This window comes from Heterodontus francisci, chromosome 46 (genome assembly GCF_036365525.1).
Source record: "Heterodontus francisci isolate sHetFra1 chromosome 46, sHetFra1.hap1, whole genome shotgun sequence".
Lineage (NCBI taxonomy): Eukaryota > Metazoa > Chordata > Chondrichthyes > Heterodontiformes > Heterodontidae > Heterodontus > Heterodontus francisci.
In genome coordinates this window covers 14,972,767-14,988,065 of record NC_090416.1, presented here as the reverse complement: position 1 = coordinate 14,988,065, position 15,299 = coordinate 14,972,767, and the positions used below count along the sequence as shown (strand labels likewise).

Below are 15,299 nucleotides of genomic sequence, written 5' to 3'. Positions count from 1 at the left end.
TATGCAAATGAATTTGCTAGAAGGAGTACAATTTTGATGTTTACGAATGAAAAAAACATTGCCAAAGCAATAAATAAGGAACATAGTAGTAGCAGACTCGGATGAGATATACAGACTGGTGCAACTGTCAAACCAATGCAAGATGCAAATTGATGTGGGTAAATGTTTATGTACTGTAATGTGTCAGCACTGGAATTCATTTTATTCTGAAACAGGATAAGTGTGTGCAACTCTATTACGCAAGGTGTATCTTTTGTTGAAACGCACATGTACAGATACCGTCTTTACAATTTTATTGTGGATTGGATTTAATTCCTAGGTGTCATCCAAGGTGTTCACGTCTTCCCAGGAATAGTCAGGTGTCGCTTGGTTATTTCGAGGATGATCGGTCCTTATTTTTCCTTGTTTTTGACGATTCTGCTCAGGGAGTGTTCGATTCATCTGTAAGAGAATGTAACAACCCCCTCTGCTCACCTGAGTCAGACGATTGTGGGTTAGAATCTAACTCAAGAGGGTTCAGCACAAAATACAGACTGACACTCCCAGTGCAGTACTGATGGTGTGCCGCACTGTTGCAGGTGTCAACTTTCAGATGAGACGTTACTCCGAGCCCTCTCAGACGTACAATAACTCTTTTTAAGAAGAGCAGAGTTTCCCTGCTCAATGGTAATTACTCAACCAGCATCACGAAAGTAGACTATCAGATATTTAACAATCTGCTGTTTGTGGGAGCTTGCTGTGCTCAACCTGTCTGCAGGTCAACTACATTCTAAGAGTGATTACACTTCCAAAGTACTTCATGGGGGTTGTAAAGCATACTGAGATCAGGACTGGGACTGGAACCTTCTAACTCAAGAGGCAACTGAGCCATTGCTGACACCTGGATGTGCAGTGTTTTTAAATCCTATTGCAGTGTAACTTATTACTATACTCTGGGAAAGAACAGTTTCCCAAGCTTTCATTTTAAAATATAACAAACGACAGCAAAATCTCTCGAGAATTAAGCATATTTAATAAAAGCAATATACTGCAGATACTAGAAATCTGAAACAAATTTCAGCAGCATCTGTGGATATTTAACATCCGGTTAACTAATCAGTCTTGTTTAATTAATTAGTCTAAGCTAAATTGATGGGCCAATCTTGGTCGCTGTTGAGGGAATGTACAGTAAAGCGAATGGTGGGCCCTGGGTTCAATCGACACCGAATGGAAACCAGAGATCGAGCGCCCCTAGTGGCCAACAACAATACTACTCAAATCAAGAACTTCCCTGAGTGAGTATCAGGTCAACTCGCAGGGGAGATCCTTGGACATATATTTATCATATCCCAGTATCGCCCCTCAGGCCAGTTCCGCCATTCAGTTTGATCATGGCTGATCAGTATCTTAACTCCACTTAATTTCCGTGATTCTGTAACCTGAGCCAACCATAATTTATCCACATTAATTTGGAAATTTCCAATTGACCCCAGTCTCGACAGCCTTTCGGGGGAGACAGTTCCAGATTCCCACTCCCCTTTGTGTGAAGGGGTGCTTCCTGAAATCATCTTGAACGGCCTGGCTCTAATTTTAAGGTTCTGCTCCCTTGTTCTGGACTCCCTTAAACATGAGGAAATATTCTCTCTCTCGACCCTATCCAATCTTTAAATCATCTTAAACACTTTAGTTTAAGATATTTTAGGTGTGTTGACAGTCCCCGTTGCATTACCTTGCAATTTAAATGACTGTTCCCGCCGACAGTGGATCCCTTTGTAAAGCTGATGGAAATCATTTGAGTTCTCGTCTCTCTCCCGCCTTCATGTTGCTGACAGTTTCAATGAAGCAAAAACTAAGCCTGTGGCAAGAGTCTGTTCACATGGGCTGTCCTGAGCTTGGAAAATATAATAAAGCAGGAAAATATGTAGATATTTAATTCGTGTTTACATCAGTTTACTGCTTCGCCATAAAGCACAAATGTTATTGTTTACAGACAACAGGAGACGAACTCAAATCATAAAATATCTAAAATCAAAATCCAATAAGATTCCTTTGGAAATCAAAATATCGACTCAGGCAACAGGACTGTTTGATTGATAGATACGTCCAACCAATCCAGACGTTTCATCAACGTCATCTGCCAACGTAATTGGTTCCAGGGTCAAGGGGAACAATTCTGAATAATGGACCCAGGACATTGGTTGCAGAGAATAGAAACCGGCTCTATGGCTTTCCTAGCAGCAAGCATGGAGTGTTTTTCTGCCAGGGTCATTATTGGAAAACCCGTTTCGTATTTGGAGTCAAGCTCGCTGTTTAGGGCTCTAGACAGGTAACGACAGCGTCGCGTTCAGACACACAGAGACAGGTACACAGACATATACACAGGCACACACACATATATAAACACTTACAAACATGCATAGAACGACAAGAGCAGCAGACGCAGGGGAGCACCACCCACGGCAATTTCCCTCCAAGTCCCAAACCATCCTGACTTGGAAATCTTGGAAATATATCAGCCGTTCCTTCGCTGCCAGTGTCCTGGAACAGCCTCCTTAACAGCACAGTGGGTGTACCCGCACCACATCGACTGCAGCGGTTCAAGAAGGCGGCTCACCACCACCTTCTCAAGGGCAATTAAGGATGGATAATAAATGCTGGTCTTACAAGTGACGCCCACATCTCAAGAATAAATTAAGACTACACAGACACACGCAGACTCACAAAGATACACACACAGACGCACACATGTATGAACGCCAATATACACGCACATAAATACATTAATTTTGAATAACGTCTCATGATGGAAACCATTTTGGAACATAATTGGAGTTCTGTTTATAATTATCCAGGCATGTCGTCTCATTTCTGCATTTTCTTAACAAGTCTTGAGGCTAAAGTATTAAAAGCAGGAACTCCACTGGGGGAATCGCGACTAAAGATTTAAAAAAATGCAATATATGGATATCTCGAATATAAACACTAACTGCTGGGATTACTCTGTGGACCGGTGTCTGTTGAAGACATTACTCCCTAAACCTTATCTTATCCTATTAGTAGATACCAGTGCGACTGATGGATTCGCTCTGTTTCGCGTTGCAGAGATAATGAGGATTGGATGCAAATTAAGATGATGATTGTAGACTCCCACTGCTGTCTGTTAACGAGGCCAAACATTCCGTTTAAGCTGAAACTGCATGCAGACAAAAATATATATCCTTTGTCGCCTGCCATAAATATCGAGATGAGAATTGTGGAGTGGTCTTAGAATCAATCTTAAAAGAATGTGGAAAATATTAAAACATCCATAGCACTGGAATGTGTATTGGGACTTAACTGGGTTTGACACAGTGTTAAATAAAATGATTATTAAAATGTCCCTGATTAACATTAATTCTCACCTGACCAGCAGTTTTTCAGAATCCAAATGGAAATGAGGATCAAGAGTAGAACCAGGATCACCCCAATGGTTATGACGACAGGAAGGGTCAGAATCCACCATCTTACAAACACTTAGCAACTGCTGCTCGATCAAACCACTCTTTCCTGGGGAAACTCTGATGGGGAACGTGAAATGGTTAGAAAATCGGAGCATCAAACTCGTGCTGTAAATTCTCTGTAATTATCTGGAAGACTCCTGTGGAATTCATGTCAAGGCTTGGTATCTTCAGAAGAATGACACCGATTGGAAACTGGGGGGAAATTCCAAGTTACATTAATCTATATTTTAAGCGCCTGGTAGAATTAATTACTGGTTGAACTGGTTCTGGATTGAGCGGACAATGTTGTAACTTAGTGAACGTCTGAAATGTTATTGCAGAAATGTTTGACCTTAAATGACAAAGAAACGATTCAGGTACCTTGAAACAAAGAGGGTGCTGGCAGTAAAGAAGCGCATTGCCTGTGACCGCTGCGCTTGCTGTGAACCTCACAAAGACCCATTCTGCTGGGGCAGCCTCCGACGAGATGTGCAAAGTGCACAGATGTGCAAAGTGCAGCGAGTGGTGGAAATCGCTGGCCCAATTTCATAATAACTTGCTCTCGAGCTGGAAAATAATGTGTGAGGTAGAAGCTCTCTGTGGTTTTCCTGTTTTTACAGGTCTGGCGCACACATACACAACTGCCTGCAAAGGTCAAACAGCGAGACTCAATTTTGAACCACAGACAGAAAAGAGTTTACGACCCAGGTTCAGAGAGCAGACTGGTGTACAGTAACCACATTTACAGTGTCCTCTTCCATGTGACACCGCGCCCTGTTTTTCTGCAATGCCCGGTGTTTGGATAGGAATAACTGAACCTCAGTATCATTCACTAAAGATCAATTCCCTCCATCACCAGCACTGGGACTGCAGTGGGTACTGTCGACATACAGCCAACTCTGCAACAACTCACACTGGCTTCCAACACCGAGGAGGCCAGGGGTGGTGGGTGCATAGAACCACCACCACATGCAAGTTCCCCTCCAAGACACACACCATTTTGAATGGGAAATATATCAGCTGTTCCTTCACTGTCACTGGGTCCAATTCCTGGAACCTCCTCCTAACAGCACTGTGGGTGGACCTACATCAAAGGGACTGCAGCAGTTCAAGAAAGTGACTCACCACCACCTTCCCAAGTGCAATTAAGGATGGGCAGTAACTGCTGGCCTTGCCAGAGACGCCACATCCGGACAATGAATAAAATAAACTACTAGACTCTTGCTTTCATCTAGAGAAAAGGAGAAGTGTTTGATTACATCAAATTATCATTTCCTCGTGCAGAAACGTTTTCAAATTAAATATTCACGAATATTAAATGCAAAAATGAAGTCCAAAATGGTCCCATTCCGGATAAAAGGAAAACTGTGGAGTGATTCAGCCTCAGCCACCGCTGGATGCTGTGACCCGATTCTGTCCGGTTTATTTTAGCAGTGAACTCAGTCATCCAACCGCGGAATGTGGAGTGCGACCTTGGTTTAGAGTCTAAATACAAGCCCGGTAAAGATAGGCATCAGGTGCTGGCCTGTTGTTGCTGCTATCAAACGCCTGGTTCATTCAATCGCTATAACTAATTCTAAAGCAAACCCCCTTTGACGTAATTGCTTGTGACCTTTGCTGGAAGAAGTGCAAACAAAGCCCTGGGGTTCACTTCTAGAGGAATATCATTGAAAAGAAGATGTGATGTTCTTATATAGAACCTTGCGTAGACAAAACATGAAGTTACTGAGCATAGTTTTGGTTCCCATGTTATAAATAAGTATACGGAGCCACATAAGAAGGTGCAAAACATATTCACTCAGATGATACCAGAACTGAGAGGTTACAATTATCAAGAAATATCGAACAGGCCGGAGTAATTTTCTCGAGGAAAGACAAGGCTGATAGAGGTCTTAAAAATTATGAAAGGGTTTGATAGTGCCGACGTAGTTTCCACATGTGTGGGAGACCAGAAGGAGGGGCCATCAATATAAGACGGTCACTAATAAGTCCAATAGGGAATTAAGGAGAAACTTCTTTCCCCAGAGAGTGGTGAGAATGTGGAACTCGCTACCACAGGGAGTGGTTGACGTGAATAGCAGAGATACATTTAAGGGGGAGCTCGATAAACACACGAGGGAGAAAGGAATAGAAGGATCTGCTGATCGGGTGAGATGAAGAGGGGGTGGGAGGAGGCTTGTGTGGTGCAGAAACACCAGCAAGGAACATGTTGAGCCGAATGGCCTGTTTCTGAGCTTTAAAATTATAGGTGATGCTTATCAGTATATGTTATTGTTGTTGTACTGTAACATCAAAGGACCTGAAGGTTTATTGCAAAGAAGTCATAACTGCAATGAATTATCCACTGAACAGCTGCAAACACCGAAATTAAAATACACCATGTAACATTGCAATCACTGTTTGAAACTACCTTTTCCGAGTCGCTCAATTAAACCACTAGTAAATGTAATTATACAATGAATTCAGAATATTTAGAACAGTTTAAGCCCCACTGGCATTTTGTGCAATAGATTCAGTCTGTGGAAACCTGATCAATGAGACTTAACAGAAAGGAGGACGGTGCACGGAAAGTTTAAATGGACGGACAGAATTTAAAATAGGATTCAGTCATTCAGATTCTGGATGAGAATGAACGTGTTTGACCGCGTTAAATTTCCGCGTGTCTTGTGTTCTGGGTAACAATAGACCAACAACTAAAAATCAACATTAAACCGCACACAGATTCATCCATCATTTTCCAGTCTCGGTGCAAGCAAGTTGTTTCAAGGATGTTGTACAACCTCTTTACAGAATAAATTATATTGGATCACATTCTGTACTCCTGACTTTCACCTCCTAAACCAGCGGCCTCTTCCATCTAGAAGAACATGGGACCACAACCACCTGCAAGTTCCCCTCCAAGTCACACACCATCCTGACTTGAAAATATATCGCCGTTCCTTCACTGACACTGGGGCAATATCCTGGAACTCCCTCCTTTACATCACTGCAGGTGTACCTTCATCACAATACTTGCAGTGAGTCTAGAAGACCCATCACCACCTTCTCAAGGGGCTACAAGTGATGGGCAATAATTGCCAGCGCCGGCTGCCTCCCTAGGATGAATGAAGCATTAACTGCAAAAATAATATTCAGCAGATTGATAAATGCAGAAATTCACACCTTTAGCTTTCCGCCACCCTGTCTGAAGGACAATCTAGTAAATCTATTTATAGCTCCTCTGCCATTCGATTGCTGTGACGCACAGGCGCTGACCACAGTGTGTCAAATGTATGAGATGTGAGATCCACCAGGACACTGCACCCAAAATGGTGTCATACGTTCCATAGTTGGTCATACTTTCCACCGCGTCCACAGAGGCGCAACTCACTGTGACTGGGCTCAGGTCAATCGGCGCCCACTCCACCTACACAAACAAACTGTTGAGACTGAACACGGGGAGAACTCACCCCGGCTCCGGCCTCAGGATGTTCAGAGAGGCTTTTTCTCTGATGCTCATTTTCCAAGTACTCCGGGTTCGCGGTGAGTGAGAATTCTTAAATCGAATCAGCCAGAGTCAGTGTTCACTAAGGTGAAAATGTGACCATTATCCGGTGAAGGGATTCGGCCTGATAATATTAGTTTACTTTCTGCTCCTCTTATAAAGCGAAGAAAAGGAAAATAGCGCCAACAAGATCTAAAAGCAATAATGAGGTTGTTCTTCCATTCTAAGTGATGTGTTTCAAAGCGGCTTCTTTCCATCTCTCAATAATCAGCTGTAATGTTACAATAATCTCTGTAGTTGCAGATTCCGAGCCCTTTCTGTCTCAGAGTCCCTTCACAGTGACAGCTGAAGTCGGCAAGACAGTGAAACTAGCCTGTCACCAAACGTATGAAGTGGAAGTAGTGACTAGCTATTTCTGGTACAAGCAACTTGTGGGTGAAGCCCCGAGACTAATCGATATCCCACCCTGTGATGGGACCGATTGTAAGTTTGTTTCTAAAAAAGGCGAAAACGAGCATGAATTGATACTGGAAATTCGCAATGTCCAGGTGAATGACTCCGGGTCCTACTACTGTGCTGATGTAGATGGCTATGCACCGCTCCAGAATGGACCCACGCTACTGGTTGGAGGTAAGAGAGTGAGCAAATTGTATCCAGATCATGCACAACTTCATCTTTTGGTGCAAACTAATCGTTAACTGTGTCTCAATCTGTGTCCAGACAGTTCCACTAACAAGACGGCGCTGCTGGTATTTGTCCCTCTGGAAGATCTGCATTTGAGGGAAACAGTTCCCTTACTGTGTTTGGTCAGTGGCGTTTCTTCCCGGCAGATTGTTATTTTCTGGAACATTTCCGGCCAGCTCACCGAGGGACGGAGCGATTCCGGTACAATCCAGCCGGACGGGACCTGCAGCATCAGAAGTCACGTCATGGTGTCGGGGGAAAGCTGGAGAAGCGGCGGTGTCTGTACTTGTATTGCTGAACTGCGGTCTCCGGGCAAATCCTGGTCAAAGAGCGTGTCCATCTCCAAAGCCATGTCAGGTGAGTTGGTGATTTGTACAATGAAGGCTTGTACTCAGCTTTAACGTCAATTGGAGGAGTTCACTAGCTTCTAGGCGCCTACAGTCTGTAAATCAAGCATCTGCACGGGATAAACATACATATAGAAATATATCAGGACAAATACTGCGTTCAGTCTGTTCAAATATGTTGCAAGAAGTCACGGTTATCGTCTGTCCCAGATGGAGTCCTGCTCTTGTATATATTTCCGCGGCTGAGTTTAGATTTCTGTGTGTCATCTTGGAATGATAGAATGACACAGAGCAGAAAGATCCCATTCGGCCCATCGTGCCTGTGCCGGTCCTTTGAAAAAGCTATTCAATCAGTCCAACCCTTTCCCCATAGCCCTGCAAAATTATCCCCTTCCAGTAATAATCCGATTCGCTTCTGAAAGTTATTGTTGAATCTGCTTCCGTCGCTCTTTCAGGAAGTGGATCATGGAGCGGATTTGAGTTAAATTCTACACTGAACCTGTTTTACGAGCAGAAAGCAGTGAAGGGATGAAATTGTTGGAAAAATGGACACGTCTGCTGGGATGAGATGCTTTCTCATTTCCACCCGTTTTCTTTATCATTTCCAGGAACCTCCCTTATCAATCCCCAATTACCTCGTAAAATGAATTGTAATTTTAAATTTACTTTGTGATATCAGCAAAGGGATATAACAGGATATGAAACTTGCCTGAAATTGACTTGTTGGAAACTTTTTCAGTTTACCCCTGATAAAGCACATGGGTGCACGAAAAGAAATCTTTGAAGCTGACAGGACAAGTTGAAATGGTTATTAAATGACATATTGGATCCTTGGCTTTGTTAATGGAGGAATCGAGTACAAGAGAAAGTTATAGGCTATATATCACTGGTCGGGCCCCAGATGGAAGATTGTGTTCAATTCTGGGCAACACACTTTAGCAAGGATTACAAAGCCTCAAGTACAGAGGAGATTTACTAGAATGGTCCCAAGGTTGAGGTACTAATGTGGAGAGACTGGAGAAGCTGGGATTTTTCTCTTTAGAGCGGAGAAGGTTAAGAGGAGATTTAATATAGGTATTCAAATTCATGAAAGGTTTTGATAGAGCAAATAAGGATAAACGGTTTTCACTGGCAGGCGGGTCTCTAACCAGTCTAACTAATTGGCAAAAGATCCTGAGGAGGAAATGGGTTTTTTTCCTTTAACGCAGTGAGTTGCTGTGTTTTGGACTGTGCTGCCTGAAAGGGCGATGGAAGCAAATTCAATAGCGACTTTCAACAGGGCCTTGGAGACATACTTAAAGGGAGAGCATTAACAGGACTATGGGAGGAAAGAGCTGAGGGTGTATTGGAACTAATTGGATAACTTTTTCAAAGAGCCAGCGTAGGCACGACAGGCCGGATTACCTCCTCCTGTGCTGTTTGATTCCATGACTCAGTTTTCAAATAAAAGATTGGCTTCATATTTTGGAATATTGGTACATTATAATTATGGGGTAATGCCGACAGCGCTGTCTATCAATTGATGCTACCTACCAAACATTGTGCAATTTATCCCATTCTATGCGTTCGCAGACCAAATAGCAGTCTCTGTACAGTCGTGCAATCTGACCCTACCCGCGGCCATATTCGGCACCGTGTTCCTGGTTCTACTCTTGATCCTCATTTCCATTTGCATTCATAAAAGAGGCAGATCAGGTGAGAAATTCGTGTCTATCAGGGAAATTGTAAGAATTGTTTGTTCAATGTGATTCCCTTCTCGCAGTTTGAAATGCTGATTACAGTTTATTGTTTCAGAAGAAAGAGTCAGGAGACCCCACAATGAAAAGTGAGTAATTGAACCATTTGTAAAATTCATCATGAACAGTCTCACTGTATTTCACACTGTGTCAAACCCAGTTAAACCCCAACAACCATATGTTTATATTTTCCGCATTTTTTTAAAGATTAATTCTAAGACCATTCCACAATTCTCTTATCAATTATTATGGCACGTGACTCAGGATTTATAAGAGGTTAACATTTGTTTGATATTTTGTCCGCATTTTTAGCTTGAGAGAGAGAAAGCTAAGAGGGGAAAGGAATCAGCGACGATCGGGTAAGTCGGATTCAAATGCTGGTATAGATTGAATATCAAAGGCGGGAAAGCTAGAGGATCAAATAAGTCCATTTTCCACCATCAGAATATTCTAAATCGTGTTCCTGTCCGTTGATCGGACAGAAAACTCTAATTATTGATTATTAAAACTGGCAGTAATGTATCAGATGGAGATTACAGGCCGGACACCGGCGGTAGATCGTTCGAGTCCTTTATTGTGGGTGATTGGCGTTATTGGGGATCTCTGGCATATGGGGAACCTTGACATAATGAGGGCCATTGGCATATTGGGACATCACTGACATATGGGTGGTGCGCTGAATTAGCGCATTGGGGGATGATTGGCGTAATGGATGTATATTGGATTAATGAGGATCATTGGCTTATTGAGGGATCATTGGCGTGTCGGTAACCGTTGAGGCATTGGGGACCATTGGCGCATTGGGGGCATGGTGTATTGGCGAGTATTTGGCGCACTGTGTCTCTGTAATTAATCATGGATTATCCGGACTGGGATAATATGTCACCACATATGTTAATTATTGATACGCAGATGACAACCGACAAACAGAGGCGAAGCGGACAAATCGGGGTGCAACAAAGGTAAGCTCATTGAAACCGCTTTCATAATATACAGGAAGGCGATTTTTTAGGATAAGATGCCACATGTCTCATGCTGGATATTTCACATGTTTAATAGAACTGGTCACAGTTTGCAACGTTTTCATTTATATCGAATCCTACTCGCCCCTCCAACTAGAAACGGATCATATACCACAGCCCTTTCTCCATCTGATAATAGAAAGAGCAGGTTAATGATCCCTGTGTAATGCCTCCGTCATACTTTACTGTGAATATCCAGCAGTTTCTGTTTCTATTTCAGATTGCCAGCTTTCTGCTATTTTTATTCTGCTTATCTCTACAGTGAGATGAGAACACTCTCCTCGCCTTCCGTCTTCCTCCCGAGCCCCCTCCCCCTCCCCCCACCCAACCGGGATTGTTCAATTGCATTAGCCGCTAGAATTAAGAAGATTTAGAATTAAGACCAAACCCACGGTGGTTTCACAGATAAACCGGGATAGTTTGACCTGTCTTGGACTATCTTTGAATGTTAATGTGTAATATATTCTCCAGTCTCAGGGCGGACCACTCTACGCCTCCCTGGAGTTTGCTGCATTGGAAAAGAGAACAAATAAGAAGGCGGGTCGCAGATGAGAACTCGGATGGTTTCTATCCGGTGAATTGTGGCGGAGACAGGATTTGCAAAAGAATCCAGAGCCTTGCGTAAATAAGAATGGAGCCAAGGGGATTTCCATCCCACAGGAATCTGTCTCCATGCACTGGTCAGGGTTTACAAAGACTGTCCGGCTCTGTTTGTTAAATGTAAAATAACGTGTTTTCAGCATTGTTAAAGTTACTTTACTGTGTTAGTGTAATTCAAGTGTGAAAAACGAGAAGCAAACAATCAGAGGTTTTGATGTTTGAGTTTCTCTGAGGCTTTTCTGCTGCTCCTGTACTTCCAGTCACTGACAGGATTTTGTTTTTTGGCTAACGCCTCAATGTAAATAAAATAAATTATTCTTCGACTATGAAAATGCACCAGAGGTTTGCATTGATCAATAATTAGCTAATAATTAAAGTCATCTGGATAAAACTTCAATTCCTGTTGAACAGACAGTATCAGTCCTGGATAGAATTAGAATTAGAATTAGAACATAACAGCACAGTACAGGCCCTTCGGCCCTCGATGTTGCGCCGACCTGTGAAACCATCTGACCTGCACTATTCAATTTTCATCCATATGTCTATCCAATGACCACTTAAATGCCCTTAAAGTTGGCGAGTCTACTACTGTTGCAGGCAGGGCGTTCCATGCCCCTACTACTCTCTGAGTAAAGAAACTATCTCTGACATCTGTCCTATATCTATCACCCCTCAACTTAAAGCTATGTCCCCTCGTGTTTGCCATCACCATCCGAGGAAAAAGACTCTCACTATCCACCCTATCTAACCCTCTGATTATCTTATATGTCTCTATTAAGTCACCGCTCCTCCTCCTTCTCTCCAACGAAAACAACCTCAAGTCCCTCAGCCTTTCCTCGTAAGACCTTCCCTCCATACCAGGCAACATCCTAGTAAATCTCCTTTGCACCCTTTCCATAGCTTCCACATCCTTCCTATAATGGAGATACTGTTAGTGGCGAGTTTCCCTGTCTGAGATGGAATAGGATTATTCATTTACAGAAGAACACAACAGGAGAAAAAAACGGTCAGAGCTGCAGGAAATTGTGTTTGCTTCTATTTTGCCTGTGGATGGTGTGTTTTGCTTTGTGTGTAATTTTATAACTACATGTCAGAGACACATGGTGAGTTTCGTGTCTTTGAGAAGAACAGAGACTTTGGAGCTAGGCTTCCCAAAGTTTTCCACCCATGGAGTTTCCCTCGCTTCATGGCTGGGACTGTTGTGGACTCATTAATAGAGATTTATTGCCATGGCAACCCCATTATGGTTGCATTATGTAACCACCAGGATGGTACAAGGCGATCCAAATGGAGTTTAGTCTACTTCCATCTCTGATTGTTATTTTTCTAATCCCAGCTTTGCGATAAGATATTCAGTCAGACAGGGTATTACACCATGTGAGGTGATAGTGCTTTACCCATCAGAGTCAGATCGGTCTAAGTCTTCCCGTTCTGATTACTCTAGAATCAGCAGATACAACACGATGAGATTGAGGAGCAGTAAAAACATTTCCAGTCAAAGACTCTGTCAACATCCATCTCCCAGAAATTGTCCAATAAATCTCATGAGGACTTGAATGAACTCTTAACAATCCTGTTTTTGTTAATGTGAATGTAGATTTTATTGCATGGTTATATAAAACGGGTCTAAATTTACCAGGACGATACTGGGCTCAAGGGATTAAAATATGAGGACAAGTTGCAAGGACTAGGCTTGTATTCCCTCGTGAATAGAAGATTAAGGGGTGATCTGATTATGGTATGAAAGATGATTAACTGATTCGATGGGGTACATAGAGAGAAATTATTTGCTATTTAATATTATAATCAGGCCGTTCAGGGGTGAAATCAGGAAGCACTTCTTCACGCAAAAGGGAGTGGAAATCTGGAACTGTCCCCTTCAACAATTATTTTCAGACTGGTGCCCATTTCTTCATTCGTTGGAGAAGGGTACAAAGGGATTATACAATCATAGAGGATAGATGGAGTTATGAGCCATATAAACAACTCAGAAATCCATAATAATCACACCAACGGTCTCAAGTCCAATTTTGTCAAACATATGAAATTGAAGGTTTAACGGAAATATATCACATCATCTCAGTGAAACATTGTTTGAAATTTACTGTTATATTGAACTTGAGTTATTAATGTGAGGAGCGAATTCTGTTATTGATGCAACTAATTCACTTCACTCGCATACGGCTTTCAGTCATTGCCTGTTAAAATTAACAATTATGTACAGCACAGAAACACACCATTCGGCTATCTTCTCCGTGCTGGTGTTTATGCTCCACAAGAGCCTCCTCCTATCCCCTCTTCATCTCACCCTATCACCATATCCTTCTATTCCTTTCTCCCTCGTGTGTTTATCGAGCTTTCCCTTAAATGTATCTCTGCTATTCACCTCAACCACTCCTTGTGGTAGCGAGTTCCACATTCTCACCACTCTCTGGGGAAAGGCGTTTCTCCTGAATTCCCTATTGGATTTATCAGTGGCTATCTTATATTGTTGGCCTCAAGTTCCAGTCCCGCCGATGGAAATATCTTTTCTACGTCTACACTATCAAGTTTGGTCATCATTTAAAGACCTTTGTCAGGTCACCCCTCAGCCTTCCCTTTCCCCGAGAAAACACCCCCAGCCTGTTCAATCTTTCCTAACAGTTATAACCTCGCAGTTCCGGTCTTATTCTCGTCGGCATATCCCCCACTTTGAAACTGCACGAATTTGCTCTCGAAATGTGGAGTGTAAGTTGGCCGAAGAGAGACACTGATCATATCTGGGCTGAACGATGAAACAGCTGGAATCCCCTAAGCACTGCTTGGGGTTCAAAACCAGTTTTATTGTATATTTAATCTGGACACAGATGAGTTGTAAATATTATTTGGATTATATGCTACTGACGTGCTATACAAAGATGCACAATGAATTTAAAAATGCTAACACGAGCGAGAAGAAACATGTCGAGATTGAACTGATGTATCGGTCTTGTATGTCTCAGTCTCTCATCTGACTGCGAGTTAATTATTGATTCAGTGTATCCAGCCGCTAACAGAACTAGAGATCGCAGTCTCTTGCAAGGATTCACACTTCCTGGCTACAATCGCAATGAGGGCAAAACAGAGGAAACGTTCCACTGCACGTCATATCCGGGAAGGAGACTGTGAGCGCTCGATTTCCTGTCCAATCAGAGTGTGGGTTCCGCATTAAACACCAGGCGAGCAGAAAGAGTCTATGAGAGAAAACAGAAACCATTCAAATAATCCACACTATCATCAGAGGTACAGGAGGAGGCCATTCAGCCCCTCTACCTTATTCCACCATTCAATTAGATCATGCCTGATCTGTAGCTTAACTCCAGCTACTCACCTTGATTCTGTAACACTTAATCGCCTTACCCAAGAAAAATATATCCATCTCAATTCTGACATTTTCAATTGAGCTCCGGCTTTAACAGCTCTTGGGGGAGAGTGTTCCAGATTTCCACTCCCCTTTGTGTGACATCACCCCTGACATCACCCTGCAGGCATGGCTCTAATTTTGAAGTTCTGCCCCCTTATATGCGAAATATCTAGGCTCACCTGACAATAAATATAAATGTCAAACCTTCTATCAAAAATCATTGAAAGGTATCTACACGCGCTAAGCAACAACTCCATTCATAGTTTCCTCCTTTTCTTGTGCACGTGGTCTGGAAACTGGTAGTTCCTCATCACTGCTCATGTTTCCTGATAGAAAGAGAAACGTATGGCCCACTGGACGTTAGAACTTGATAAATGGGAGCAGAAGGAGGCCATCCGGCCCCTCCAGGCTGCTGCCCCATTCAATAAGATCATGGTTAATCTTCTGCCTCAACTGCATTATCCCGTGGAATTCCCATATCCCTTAATTCCGTTAGTGCCCAATAATCCATCAATCTCTGTAATGAATATACTCAATGTTTGAGCAACCACAGCTGTCTAGGTTAGAGAAGACAGGTGGACTTAAA

At 42.7% G+C, this 15,299-nt stretch overlaps 1 protein-coding gene across 1 annotated transcript; it reads left to right on the top strand.

Annotated features, from left to right (window-relative positions):
- Positions 1-3,945: 3,945 nt before the first annotated feature.
- On the top strand, positions 3,946-11,655 carry LOC137356876 (uncharacterized). Its single transcript, XM_068022714.1, has 10 exons — positions 3,946-4,039; positions 4,890-4,975; positions 6,788-6,980; positions 7,240-7,572; positions 7,663-7,983; positions 9,546-9,668; positions 9,768-9,798; positions 10,022-10,068; positions 10,622-10,671; positions 11,203-11,655. The coding sequence occupies exons 1-10, from the start codon at positions 3,946-3,948 to the stop codon at positions 11,281-11,283; spliced, it is 1,359 nt and encodes a 452-aa protein (XP_067878815.1). The 3' UTR covers positions 11,284-11,655.
- Positions 11,656-15,299: the final 3,644 nt, after the last annotated feature.